Source organism: Notolabrus celidotus, chromosome 19 (assembly GCF_009762535.1).
Source record: "Notolabrus celidotus isolate fNotCel1 chromosome 19, fNotCel1.pri, whole genome shotgun sequence".
Classification (NCBI taxonomy): domain Eukaryota; kingdom Metazoa; phylum Chordata; class Actinopteri; order Labriformes; family Labridae; genus Notolabrus; species Notolabrus celidotus.
The window spans coordinates 17,418,429-17,432,889 of record NC_048290.1 but is presented as its reverse complement, the minus strand read 5'-3'; the positions used below and the strand labels follow the sequence as shown (position 1 = coordinate 17,432,889).

The 14,461-nt window shown below is 44.0% G+C and overlaps 2 protein-coding genes across 2 annotated transcripts; one reads left to right on the top strand and one right to left on the bottom strand.

Moving 5' to 3' along the window:
• The first annotated feature begins 620 nt into the window (after positions 1–620).
• ndor1 (NADPH dependent diflavin oxidoreductase 1) lies at positions 621–9,134 on the top strand. Its single transcript, XM_034709212.1, has 15 exons — positions 621–741; positions 2,048–2,187; positions 2,261–2,338; positions 2,423–2,520; positions 2,604–2,702; positions 2,776–2,877; positions 2,944–3,138; positions 3,223–3,350; positions 3,423–3,634; positions 5,460–5,567; positions 5,670–5,784; positions 6,157–6,303; positions 6,383–6,501; positions 6,608–6,702; positions 7,680–9,134. Exons 2-15 carry the CDS (start codon positions 2,053–2,055, stop codon positions 7,822–7,824), a joined length of 1,776 nt encoding a protein of 591 aa, XP_034565103.1. The 5' UTR covers positions 621–741; positions 2,048–2,052; the 3' UTR covers positions 7,825–9,134.
• ntmt1 (N-terminal Xaa-Pro-Lys N-methyltransferase 1) lies at positions 9,083–13,971 on the bottom strand. Its single transcript, XM_034710204.1, is given in 6 exon segments — positions 9,083–10,524; positions 11,971–12,223; positions 13,674–13,732; positions 13,735–13,765; positions 13,767–13,832; positions 13,963–13,971. Coding segments are annotated over 6 exon segments (675 nt in total). The 3' UTR covers positions 9,083–10,267.
• Positions 13,972–14,461: the final 490 nt, after the last annotated feature.

Sequence of the window (14,461 nt, the reverse complement as noted above, 5' to 3'; positions counted from 1 at the left end):
TGTTGATTTTGTATATTATTATGTTATTTTATGTTTAATATCAACTATTGTCTTTATATGTGTCAATTTAGTATTTTTAAATTATTTTTTGATATTAGAAAACTATTTGGGTGGAGGCTTCAAATAAGCTCTCTGAGTTTTCTGCCTCTTCCTGCACTGTATATTATTTATTTTTGCTCTTTTTTGTGTGTATTTTTTTTTATTGCGCAAATAGATAAACAGAAACATAAAAACATAAACTAAATTAAGTTATTATGCCTGAGAAATTAAATATTACCATCATAAAATTAGCTTTGTGTGACTGAAAAATCAAAATTGTTCTTACTGAGGCAGATAGATCTAGAAATGCACTAATATAATGGTGTTTAGTGTTTTTAATATGTATAATAACATAAAACTGGCATAATAAGACATCAGTACACGTTAAAATAACACAATATAAACAATCAATATTAAAATTATAAGATCTCACACGAAAACTTTCTTCAAAACACAAATTTTGCGATCCCCTGACGTCTTTTTCGACTCAATAGTGTTTAAAATTGAGAGTCTTGCTTTTCTGATTTTCCTTTTGGAACATGAACGCAGCGCCAACAGAGCAGCCAATCACAGCGCGGAACAAGGGCCGCTGCCGTAAAGTGTAACGTTCATGTGTCATAACAGAAGCACGGTGGTTTAGTAAGAGGAGATATCTATCAGTTTTATGATCGATACTGGATCTTATTGACGAAGACTGCAGCGGTGAGTGTTGTGTTTAATGTGTATTTTGATATGTGTGTGGTTGACAGTGGAAACAATTCAAATAGTGAGCATAATTTCTAGCGAATTAGCCTGTTAGCCGCTAACCATTCAGTCCTGTTATGTCAAAGTCAGAGTTAGTCAGCAGAATTCTGTTCACTGTTTTAAAGTGAGTGATATATTAAGTTGTAAAGGCTATTCTTATAAACTTCTGTAAGGAAATAAAGCTTCAAATCAAGAAACTGTTGCTTATGAAACGTGACAATGACAAATATATGAGGATCAATACACTTTGTTATCTATTAAACACTACATGTGGGAAATTAAACAACAGCATGCAGTCTACAGCAGAGATCCAGAGGAACCTACGAGACAAGGGAGTTCATGGACTCCAGAAAGGTCTATGGTTAGTAACTTTAATGGGACAGGAAAAGTTAAAGTAAGAGACAGGCAGACAGAGGAGAGAGAGGGAAAGACAGGATCCCAGTGTGTCAATTCCCCTTGCAGTCTAAGCCTGTAGCAGTCTAAGCCTATAGCAGTCTAAGCCTATAACAGTGTAAGCCTAGACCAGTCTAAGCCTATAACAGTCTAAGCCTAGAGCAGTCTATGCCTAAAACAGTCTAAGCCGATAGCAGTCTGAGGCTATTGCTGTCTAAGCCTATAAAAGTCTAAGCCTATAGCAGTCTAAGCCTATAGCTGTCTAAGCCTGTAGCAGTCAAAGCCTATAGCAATCTAAGCCTATAACAGTCTAAGCCTATAGCAGTCTAAGGCTATAATAGTCTAAGCCTATAACAGTCTAAGCCTATAACAGTCTAAGCCTATAACAGTCTAAGCCTATAGCAGTCTAAGCCCAGAGCAGTCTAAGCCTCTGGCAGCATAACCAAGAGCTGGTCCAAGCCTGATCCAGCTCTAACCATAAGCTTTATCAAAAGGAAAGTTTGAAGCCTACTCTTAAAAGTAGAGAGGGTGTCTGCCTCCTGGACCCTGACTGGTAGATGATTCCAAAGGAGAGGGGCCTGATAACTGAAGGTTCTACCTCCCATACTACTTGTAGAAACTTTAGGTACGATGAGCAGGCCTGCGTGTTGGGAGTGTGGTGTTCTCGATGGGTTATTTTGCATTAGCACAGTTTCCTGCAGGTAGTCGGTACAGGTCTGTTAAACCGGGGTAAAGTGGTCTCTGTGTTTGGAGGTAGTTCACTTTGATGGTTCAGCTTTTTGGAGCAGACATGGAGGTGGGAGTGATTTCAAACTTAGAACAGAGAGAGGGGAGAAGAAATTAAAGTATCATACGAGATGTTCTCTTACAGGCATCATGTCGAGTCCGGCTCTGCTGGTCCTGTACGGGAGTCAGACCGGGACGGCTCAGGACACGGCTCAGAGGATCGCCCGTCAGGCTCAGAGGAGGAGGATGAAGGTTCAGGTTCTTCCTCTGGACGGCTACGATGTGGTGAGTGAGGAGTCCGGATGGGAGGAATCAAACAAGGTGTGAGTGTGTGACACGTCTTCCTCTCATCTTACAGGCCAACCTGATCTCTGAGGCTCTGGTGGTCTTTGTGTGCTCCACCACTGGACAGGGAGACCCTCCGGACAACATGAAGGTAACAAAGATGGCCTCTCAGACAAACCCAGCTGCTCCTTGTGTCTTTCAGTCTTGATGCATACGTCTGTCCGTCTCTCCTTAGATCTTCTGGAGGTTTCTCTTCAGGAAGTCTTTACCTGCGGGCTCTCTGGGTCGGCTGGACTGTGCCGTGCTGGGTCTGGGGGACTCGTCCTATCCAAAGTCAGTCCTGTTTGAGAGTCTCCTCAGCGTGCAGGTTTTCATCGTCATGGTTTTATAAATGCATGGACTCTTCTCGTCCTCAGGTTTAACTTTGTGGCGAAGAAGCTTCAGAAACGTCTCGTGCAGCTCGGAGCGAGCGCGCTGCTGCCTGCTGGACTGGCTGACGACCAGCATGACCTCGGGTGAGAGATGCCTCTCATGAACCCTCAGCTCTGACTCAGACTCTCAACTAACCGCTCTGTGTCGTTGGATCAGGTCGGACGCTGTCATCGACCCGTGGCTCACGTCGTTCTGGGAGAAGGTCTTGGCCGTGTACCCGTCTCTGTCTGACGTGGTTCCTCTGAGGGAGGACGAGCCGTGAGTTTCCTCTCCGCCTCACATCGCAGCGTTTCACAGCGAGGTGTTAAACTTGTTTCTCTGCAGGCTCCCTCCGTCGTACACTTTCCTCTTCTTGGACGACGTGAACGAGAAGACGGAGGACCGGCTGCAGAGTCGCCCCGCCTCCTCTGAGCCTCGTCCCTCTCCCTGCAGACTGGTGTCCAACCGGAGAGTGACGGACGAGTCTCACTTTCAGGAAGTGAGGCTCATCGAGTTTGACATCAGCGGGTCCAACATCGAGTGAGTACGAGGACGTGAACCTGGACTCAGTGAAGTCAGACTTCTGGATGTGCGTCCTGAACTTGTCGTGTGTTTTCTGTGCAGGTTTGCAGCCGGGGACGTGGTGATGATGCATCCTCAGAACTTACCTGAGGATGTGGAGCAGTTCTGTCAGCTGCTGAGGTTAGACCCAGAGGCTGAGTTCACCCTCAGAGCCTCAGACAACGCAGCAGGTAGGAGACGGAGTGCTTTATCGTTTACTTAAAGAAATCGGTCCACAGCTTCCTCAAGAACTCTGTCTTCAGTCCCGTCCAGGCTCCCTCAGCCGTGCTCTGTGCGCCACCTGGTGGAGACGTACCTGGACATCGCCGCCGTGCCCCGCCGCTCCTTCTTTGAGCTCCTGTACACGTTCTCCTCCAACGAGCTGGAGAGAGAGAAGCTGCAGGAGTTCAGCTCAGCGGCCGGGCAGGACGATCTGCACGGGTACTGCAACCGACCCCGACGTACCGCGCTGGAGGTAACCAAAACTGTCCTGCGACTCAGATTTAAACTCTGATTGATGCATGTTTTTCTGCTCAAATCAATGAACTCAGACGGTCTAAGAATTTGCAAGTTGCTCTTTTGCATCGCTCGCAGAAATAGTCTTGCAGACTCAAAATATCACAACCTTTAATAATCTCTAAACATGTACAGTGGGGCAAAAAAGTATTAAGTCAGCCACTGATTTTACAAGTTCTCCCACTTAGAAAGATGAGAGAGGTCTGTAATTTTCATCAGAGGTACACTTCAACTATGAGAGTCAAAATGAGAAAAAAAATCTAGGAAATCACATTGTAGGATTTTTAAATAATTTATTTGTAAATTATGGTGGAAAATAAGTATTTGGTTACCCACAAACAAGCAAGATTTCTGGATCTCACAGACCTGTCACTTCTTCTTTAAGAAGCTCTTCTGTCCTCCACTCGTTACCTGTATTAATGGCACCTGTTTGAACTCGTTATCTGTATAAAAGACACCTGTCCACAGCCTCAAACAGTCAGACTCAAAACTCAACCATGGCCAAGACCAAAGAGCTGTCAAAGGACACCAGGAAGAAAATTGTGGACCTGCACCAGGCTGGGAAGAGTGAATCTACAATAGGCAAGCAGGTTGGTGTGAATAAATCAACTGTCAGAGCAATTGTAAGAAAATGGAAGACATACAAGACCATTGATAATCTCCCTCGATCTGGGGCCCCACGCGTGATCTCATCCCGTGGGGTCAAAATGATCATGAGAACGGTGAGCAAAAATCCCAGAACTACACGGAGGGACCTGATGAATGACCTGCAGAGAGCTGGGACCAAAGTAACAAAGGCTACCATCAGTAACACACTACGCTGAGAGGGACTCAACTCCTGCAGCGCCATGCATGTCCCCCTACTTAAGCCAGTACATGTCCAGGCCCATCTGAAGTTTGCCAGAGAGCATATGGATGATCCAGAAGAGGATTAGGAGAATATCAGGTGGTCAGATGAAACCAAAATAGAACTATTTGGTAAAAACTCAACTCGCCGTGTTTGGAGGAAGAAGAATGCTGAGTTGCATCCCAAGAACACCATACCTACTGTGAAGCATGGGGGTGGAAACCTCATGCTTTGGGGCTGTTTTTTCTGCAAAGGGGACAGGACGACTGATCCGTGTTAAGGGAAGAATGAACGGGGCCATGTATCGTGAGATTTTAAGCCAAAACCTCCTTCCATCAGTGAGAGCATTGAAGATAGAACATGGCTGGGTCTTCCAGCATGACAATGATCCCAAACACACCGCTCGGCCAACGAAGGAGTTGCTCCGTAAAAAGCATTTCAAGGTCCTGGAGTGGCCTAGCCAGTCTCCAGACCTCAACCCCATAGAAAATTTGTGGAGGGAATTGAAAGTCCGTGTTGCCCAGCGACAGCCCCAAAACATCACTGCTCTAGAGGAGATCTGCATGGAGGAATGGGCCAAAATACCAGTTACAGTGTGTGCAAACCTGGTGAAGACTTACAGGAAACGTTTGACCTCTGTCATTGCCAACAAAGGTTATGTTACAAAGTATTGAGTTGAACTTTTGTTATTGACCAAATACTTATTTTCCACCATAATTTACAAATAAATTCTTTAAAAATCCTACGATGTGATTTCCTGTTTTTTTTTCTCATTTTGTCTCTCATAGTTGAAGTGTACCTCTGATGAAAATTACAGACCTCCCTCATCTTTCTAAGTGGGAGAACTTGCAAAATCAGTGGCTGACTAAATACTTTTTTGCCCCACTGTACCTGACGGTCTTATCTGGCGTGTTTACTCTCTTTCGTTCTGCTGCAGGTGTTGTCAGATTTCCCTCACACCACGGCTGAACTCAAATCTGACTACCTGCTGGATCTGTTCCCTGAGATTCAGCCTCGCTCCTTCTCCATCGCCTCCTCTCTGCAGGTAGACCATCGTCATGATGTTCTTGTGTCTAAACGACTCAAAGGAACAGAGAGTTATTGTGTTGCTGTTGTTGATTAAATGTTTGCTCTCGTTCCTCTTCAGGCTCATCCTAACAGGCTGCAGATCCTGGTCGCTGTAGTTTCTTACAAAACCAAGCTCTACAAACCCAGAAGAGGTCTCTGCTCCAGCTGGTTGGCCTCTCTGGACCCTGATCAAGGTCTCACCTCACACCCACATGATGCTCGTTTGGTCTGAGTGTTACAGACAGATCTCAAACACAGACATGATAACACCTTGACTGCAGGACCATCTGCAAGAACACGGAGGTCTTTTAAACTGAACTTTCTCTGTTTACCTGCAGACAGGAAAGGGTTAAAACAGGACTTTTGCCCTGATTCTGGTACTTCAAAATAAAAGCATTTCCTGTCAACACAGGAAATGTAACTCTAATCATTACTATGAGCAAGTTTTTCATATTTATCCCTAGAAACAAACGATTCAGAGTCACAAAGAGGAAGATAAAAACATCACACACGTTTTTAAAAGCATGTCAGTTTTTATTTTGTTGTTCTGCATGTTTCTTTCTCAGGGGAGGTTTTCGTTCCTCTGTGGGTGAAGAAGGGAACTCTGAAGTTTCCCAAAGATCCCAACACACCTGTGATCCTGGTGGGACCGGGGACAGGTGTGGCTCCGTTCAGGTCGGCTCTGCAGGAGAGGAACGCTGAGGGGAAACATGGTGAGGAGGACTTCACCTCTCTGACTTTGATCCTCTTCTTCTCTGAATATAAAAGCTTCATGCTTTCTCCGTGTTCCAGGTAACGTCCTCTTCTTTGGCTGCCGCTCTGAGTCCAAAGACTTTTTCTTCAGGTCCGAGTGGGAGGAGATGATGAAGGCGGGACACCTGACGCTGCTCACCGCCTTCTCAAGAGATCAGGTCAGACACAAACACTCGCCACACATCACAGGACTTTGATAATCATTCATGGATACACGCAGTCCTCAGCTGCAGCTCCCTAATGAAGAGGATGTTTTCATGCCAGGAGGAGAAGGTGTACGTGCAGCACCGTGTGAAGGAGAACGCAGAGCTCCTCTGGGACCTGATCGCAAATAAGAACGCCTGTTTCTACATTGCAGGGTGAGACCATCAATCAATCTTTATTTATAAAGCGCCAAATCCCAACAAATGTTCTCCTCAGACTCTTTCAAAACAGAGCAGGTCTAGACCGTACTCTATGTTCTATTATTAACAAAGACCCAACATCAAGACAGGATAAGATCCAGTCCCATCTTACACAGGACCCAGTCTGATCTCATCTTAATCCACCATGAGCAGAGCACTTTGTAGCATTTAGGAAAGGGCGAGATAAGAAAATGAGGCATAAAGGAGGAAGAAACATAGAAAGGAATGAAAGAAGGAAAGAGAAAAGAAGGAATGAATTAAAGAAGAAAAAAGAGAGAAGGGATGAAATGAAGAAAGAAATAATTAATGACAGACCCAAAAAAGGAATCTACGGCAGAGATCCAGAGGAACCTACGAGACAAGGGAGCTCAGGGACTCCAGAAAGGTCTATGGTTAGTAACTTTAATGGGACAGGAAGAGAGAGGAGAGAGGGAATGACAGGATCCGAGTGTGTCAGTCTAAGCCTATAGCAGCATAACTAGGTGCTGGTCCAAGCCTTATCGAGCTCTAACTATAAGCATTATCCAAAAGGAAAGTATGAAGCCTACTCTTAAAAGTAGAGAGGGTGTCTGCCTCCTGGACCCTGACTAGTAGATGATACCAAAGGAGAGGGGCCTGATAACTGAAGGCTCTACCTCCCATACTACTTTTAGAGACTTTAGGTACGATGAGCAGGCCTGCATGTTTGGAGCGTAGTGTTCTAGAGGGGTAATCGGGCACTATGAGCTCTTTGATGTGAAGGTGCAAACATGCATTCAACACACTTACTTCAAATGTGAGTGTGTAGCCTTAAGAGGATTTGAAGTCAGGTAGAGTCCAGGTTTGTATAAAGAGGCTTCATGTACTCTCACATCCTCACGCTGACTCGAGATGTGGGAGTGTGTTTGAAGAAACAGAAACAGTCTCATGCTTGTCTTCTATATTTTCTGCAGTAATGCCAAACAGATGCCCGGCAGCGTGTGCGACGCTCTGAAGGAGGTCTTCCAGCAGGAGGGGGGCCTGTCCTCCGAGGATGCGGAGCAAATGCTGGAAGTCATGGAGAAGACTGCACGGTTCCAGAGCGAGACCTGGTCCTGATCACACGACTCTCTACACCTTCTCAGAGCCACATGAAGCTGCTTTGACTGAATGATGGGATCTAAAGGGATCATCCACTTTCTGTGAGATCACGAGAGACCCGATGTGAGACGAGGAGGAAGTATCGTCCAACCATCCTCTCTCTTTTAATGACTTCCTGTTTCTGTCTTTGACACCAAGTAAGGGAAACTTTCAGCTTAAGATTCATTTGTTTGAACACATTTTTTTCTGTCCATAGACAGAGTAAAACTTTGAATATTGCCTTCTCAGAACGACTGATAATCAAGAAAGCTTTCCTCTACTCTGCCAAACTCCAACAAGCTTACTTTTTTTCCAAGTAATTTCAAATTTCACTTGTTTAAAATTCAGTTTTAAACTGTCTGTGATTATTTTAGCAACTTTAGTGTGTTTAAAATAGACAAAGACCTTCCTCAGACTACTCAAGACTACCCAAACATGGGACTTCCACCAGATCCGTGTCCGGTGAGTCTCCAATCCGTTGCGGCTCCGTGCTCTCTCATCCGTCTACAACCACCGGTTGCATTTGTTGGAACGCAGCACTGAGCAGGACCTCCAGCTGGAGTCATGTGACCGAGGTTTTCCATCAGTAATCACTGAATCAAGGATTCTCCTCCTCCTCTCCTCATCCATGTTGTCTTTCTGGTCCTCTGAAAACCTCTGACCTGTTGACTCCAGGCCTGGCTCCGCTCATCATGATGGTTTGTTGTTGTAGTTAAGTGAAATACGATCTGGTGATAACAGTGTTTTATTCTGAAAATTAACCGGATGTTTTCATTTTGTTTTGGTGCCTGACTTCCTGTCCCGCTCCATCTGCTCTGTTGAGATTGATGCGTCGTGCTCTGGCATTAGGCAAAAATAGAAGTCTTAGAAGAGACGCAGCCGGAACGCAACGGAGCGGATCCAGTGGAAGTTAACACATACACTAGAATAGAAGCCTATCATATCCCGTGCTGTGGCGGTTTAGAGATGGACTGGACACGGATCTGGTGGAATTTGGCCAAAACTCTAGATTTGACCCTTTAAAGCTCAAATAAATGACCCTCTTGTCATTAGCTGCATATCACATGCTTTAAAACGTTCACCTGTCTTTAAAAAAAGGAAGTTCTTTTTTTATTTGATGCACTTTCTGGTTGTCTGAAGCTGTCACATAGGAAATGATATAAGCCTAGTACACTTAGTTACCAGAGAGAGGTGACTGAACTCTTTACTTGAAGGACCAATAACGATGCAGCACACGTGATTGATAAAGTGAAATGTAATTATTAATAAACAATGATTTAAAGACATCAGATTGTTGATTGATCATTTCTCGCCTCGTCTCATGTTTACCAGTTAAAATCATCTGTGTCATAAGAATCACATCAGGTTATAAAACTCATCTTTTTAACTTCAGTGTTTCAGTCGAGATGATTTTAGAAATTCAGCAGAGATTTAAAATATCAGACTCAGGTTCTGCAGGTACACATATTTTCAGAAACACCTCGAATTAAAACCATGATCAGCAAAACATCTTGGCAATGGCTTGTTGCTTTCAGGTTCCTTCAGTCCAATGATCGATCACACGTAGATACAGAACAGGACGCCACACTTCACACGTGTGGAATAAATAAACAAACTGTCGTTCAGAGTGATGCCGCAGGTGTAGTGTGGTGACGACATGATGCCAAAATGAGACTTCTGATGGTTGCTGAACGTTACCTGTGAGTTTAAACCTTACTGACATATTTTGGAGTCTTAATGACTGATGGGTGTTAAGTTATCCTGCAGACAAAAACAAACACAGCTCAATCGTCTCCATCTTTCCTCTAACAGTTCTTGTTTTTGTCCCTGACAGGCTCCAAGAGTCTGACAATAGAAGGAGGAGAAATCCCTGCAGAGAGAGATCTTTAGGAGGAAGAGGAGGATGATGTTTATAATCAGAAACAGATGTTACATCACTCTCTACAAACACACCAGACTCCCTTCATAAAACTGTGATTTTACCAAGTAGGTTCTTGAGTCGCTGACCTCTAGGGACCTCTTGTGACCTCAATTTGTGCCTTTTTTTTTTTAAAGCTATTGTGCTGCGTTTTCAAAGGTAACAAGGCGGTGCATGGACAGCAGCTTAAGAAGGAGAAACTGTTTTAAAAAGGAGTCTGGTGGCCTCAAAGAGAGAACTTGAAGGGAGGATTTTTGTGCTAAATGAAGGAGAAATCCAATGTCTTTGGTGGCTGGAGTCGGTCAGAAAGTCTGGTTTTGATCACGCTGTCAGAACACTTTATACGCCGTGTACCTATCAGTCATTAAGACGTCATATATATGTCAAACAGAGCTCTGGGTAGATATAAGAGTTCCTCCTGTACGCGTCATCAAGATGCAGAAACAGGCAGACAGCAGAGTACGGCTGCAAACGTCACCCCCTTCGTTGACCCCCCTCAGTCCTCTATCTGAGAGCCAGGGTGTGGACTTGGTAGATCTCCTTCGGGAAGTCCATTTGTTGCTCCTCATGGACGATCCGTAGACCCGCCCTGCTCACCAGACTGTGAACGATGTCCAGGTCTCTGCACACGCTGCTGTCCACCTCGTCAGGGACCACGCCTTCATACGAAACATTGTCCTTTATCACAACGAGACCGTTCGGTCGGAGCGCCTTCTGACAGCGCCGCAGGAACTCCACCAGGTGATCGTCCGTCAGGTGACCTAAGGAGGTAGGACAGAGGGGACGTGATTAGACCCAAACCGAAGCTTAACAATCCCAAATTTAGTCGAAGGTAAAAACCTATAAAGTCACAAGACAGAAGGCAAGACCGATACTACTCGAGTCAGGCCCCCTTTTAGGACCTACGAGTCCCCAGTTAAGTCCAACAAGTCGCACATCAAGACAAACATGTGTTAGGTCAAGACTACGGTAAAGACCTTCAAGTCCTGAGTTAAAGTTCAAGGCAATAACAAAGTGAGGTCCAACAAGTCCAAAAGACCCAAGTCAAGACCACAATTAGGATCAGTAAGTCTCTCATTGAGAGTCTCAGTTGGGTCCAAAGTCAATTTTTGCAAGTCCCAAGTTGAGTGACAATTAACGATCATTCAGTCCGGAGTTAAGTCCAAATAAAAGTCCAACAAGTCCAATGTTAAGACCAAAGTCAAGACCATTAAGGCCTAAGTTAGTACCAACAAGTCCTATGTCAAACCAAAGTCAGCATTAGGAAGACCCAAGTCATGTCCCTAGTCAAGCCTAACAAGTTTAAAATTAAATCCCAAGTCAAGACCAAATTAAGGATCAATAAGTCCTTAGTCAAGCCGTCAGGCAAGACCAACAAGTCTTGAGTCCTATGTCAAACCAGGGTCAAGATGAAGAAGACTCAAGTCAATCCCTCAAAGTGAAGTTATGCAAGTTCTAAATTAAATCCCAAGTCAAGGTTGACAAGTCCCTAATCAAGCTCCCAGTCAGTACCAACAAGTCTTGAGTTGAGTCCAAAATCAAGGTTCACAAGTCCCAAGATAAGTGACCAGTCAAGTCAAAGGCCAGGATCATTCAGTCAGAAGACAAGTCCAATGGTAAAGCCAAAATCAAGACCAATGAGTCCTACGTTGGTACCAACAAGTCCCAAGTCTTGTCCTATGTCAAACCAAACTCTGCATCAGAAAGACCAACATGTTATTAGTCAAGTCCCAAGACAGGACCAAAGTCAAGATTAACAAGTCCCAAGTCAGCACCAGCAGCGAAAAGTCAAGGTTCGAAAGTCTCAAGTTAAGACCAAAATCAGGATCAACAAGTCCTGAGTGAAGCCCCCCTCAAGACTAAAGTAAGTACCCACAGGTCCCTAGTAAAAACTGAGTCAAGACAATAAAAGAACCTGAGTCAGTACCAACAAATCTTAAGTCAAGTCTTAGAGTCACGCTCCACAAGTCCAAAATCAAGTTCCTTTTCAAGTAGTAAGAAGGGATCAACAAAACCTAAGTAGTGTCCTTAGGTGAGACCAACTAGTTCTAAGTTTAGTCTCCTGTTAAGACCAAAGTCAGGACCTATATGCCTAAAGAAAAAGCCAAGTCAAGAGCAATTAAGTCTCAAATCAATTCCAACAAGCCCCCCAAAACTCAGCAGTGAAGACCATCAAGTCTATAACCCATTGATGCACTGAGACTCACCAATGACCCACTGAATCCAGATGACATCATAGCGTCCACTCTCTGGTACAAAGTCCTGCAGCCCACAGCAGAGGTAGTTCCCCACCCGCTTTCCATCCTCTCCCAGGTATGTCTTAGCTTTGTCCAGGAACTCCTTCGTCACGTCCACCAGGTCCACGGTTTTGAACAGAGGCAGCAGCAAACGCTTGGTGATCCTCCCGATGCCGGCGCCACAGTCCAGAGCACAGGTCGCCCCGGTCTTCCCCTCACCTTCCTAGGAAGAAAGAAAACAAAAGCTGTTACACAGAGTCCCATCGACAATGACAAGTCCAATCTCAAAGGTCTAAGCTTGTCACTCGAGTCCTAGTCCAAAGGGCAATACCTTCAAGTCCTTAATGAAGACGTTTAAGTCTTCCATCCATAGTCAAGTCACAAGCAAGACCTTGTAGTCCCAAATCAAGACATTAAAGGTCCCATGCAAAGACTTGGCTCCAAGTCAAGTCCAAAGTCTAAACCAACAAGTTCCAAGTCAAAATTAAAAGTTATGTGTCAAGGTCGAGCTCTAATCTTCTTACTCGAATCAAAAGTCCCAAGTGATGCCTTGAACCCTTAATAAGGACTTTGAAGTCCTCAGCTGTGCTTCAAGTCCCTTTAACAACCCTCTGGTCTTGAGTCCAGATATCTGAGTCCAAAGTCAACATCTTTACCCTTTAAACACCAAAAGTCCTAAGTCAATATTAAGTACAAGTCAAGTTCTTGGACAAGAACAAGTCCCAATTCAAGAAGAACTATTCTTATTCTCAACATCACTAGTCAAGACATTTAATTCCCAAGTGGACTTACAACTCCCAATTACAGTTCCAAGTCAAGTTAGGTCCTAAATCAAGAAAAATGGACCCAACGTAAAGTTCCAAGTAAACAATGACAAGTCCCCAAGTCCTCTAGTCTCTAGTCCAGATATTTAAGTCCCAAGTCAACATCTTTACACGTTTTAACACCAACAAGGCTCAATATGTCAGAAGTCCTTGATCAAGAACAAGTCCTTTGTCTCAAAATAATACCAGGCCAAATCCTGAGACAGGTCCCATGTCACAAAACCCAACTTTGGTCAAGCTTCTTGCAAGACTTTGAAATATCTTGTCAAGACATAAAAGTACCAAGTCAAGACTCAATAACTCACAAGTTGAGGAAAGACCAACAAGTCCGTAATAAGTAATGACAAGTCCTAAGTAAAGCCCAATGTCTACGCCTGAATGTCAAGTCCTAAGCCACTTGTTTGATATTACCAAGTCCTTAATAAAGACCCTGAAGTCCCAACAGAGGTTACAAGTCCTTGCAACCCTCAAGTCTTTATTCAAGATATCCAAGTACCAAATTAAGTATCAAGTCTACATCGTACATACTTAAAACAACAATAGTCTGAAGTCAAGATTAAGTTTATACAATTCAACCCAAACATATTGCTGGTCACGAGTCAGACCTTGATGTCCCTCATCAAGACATTGAAGTCCGACGTCAAGACATAAATCAAGACCGTTCACCAAGACAAATAGATCTTAAGTCAAGTTCCAAGTCATGACCGAGGTCTTGTTCAAGTCCTTTTCTGAAACTTAAATATTTTATAACAAGCCATTCAAACACATGTATGCTATTTTTACATACTTTTCAGAGTATCAATTCTTCCATATACATGTGACCACCAAAGATTAGTAACAGTTTCTTACACCCAGGAACTTCTTCAGGAAAGCTTTGGAGCCGTTGATGTCGATGCTGGAGATGCTGCGTATCCTCCCAGCATGCCATCCACTGTGGGGGGCCACATCTCTCCAGTAGTCCTCTGCGTTGGTGTAGAAGCGCCCCTCACCTCTGTTAGTGTCCCCCACCTGACATGGTACACAGATAAGGACAGTTAACCCACAGCAAGGGGCACTTACATTAATACATGGAAGTCTATGGATGATATATCAGGAACATTCTTTGAGAACAGTTCATCTCACATTCTTCTAGATCTACTGCAGCCATGTTTTAAATCAAGGAAGGGGGGGGTCTATCACCTGGCAGCTATTTAGACACACACACACATGGAACACACACACACCCTCGGTCAGCCAAATTTGGGTAACAGACTTCGGCCTCAGTAATTCAGCTGTCAGCACTCATCATGTGACGGAGCAGAGGAGGACACGCATTCCCCCTGGGCTGTGACCAACATTACAGAGAGCACAGACTGAATCAGACCAACACTCATGAAGGGGATTAGATTATAATCCTACATCTCATCTTGTTTAAATTAAGCACTTCAAAGACTATTCTTATTATTTATTAGAGACATAAAACATCAGTCAAATAAAATAAAACAATAAAAAAAGTGTTTTATGGCTAGATATTTACATTTTAGGCACATTTGCACATGGCACTTGTGTTTTTATAAAGTTTAACCAAATTTAAAAAATGTATAACTCTCTGGAAGAATTAAGTATTGTTTTTTTGTTGTTGATTTAATTTTTGGCTT

Excerpts from the sequence above, each read along its gene's own strand:
- ndor1 (XM_034709212.1), top strand. The coding sequence starts at position 2,053 with ATGTCGAGTCCGGCTCTGCTGGTCCTGTACGGGAGTCAGACCGGGACG. Across the intron at positions 2,188-2,260 it reads CTCTGGACGGCTACGATGTG|GCCAACCTGATCTCTGAGGC; the intron begins GTGAGTGAGGAG and ends CTCATCTTACAG. Across the intron at positions 2,339-2,422 it reads ACCCTCCGGACAACATGAAG|ATCTTCTGGAGGTTTCTCTT; the intron begins GTAACAAAGATG and ends GTCTCTCCTTAG.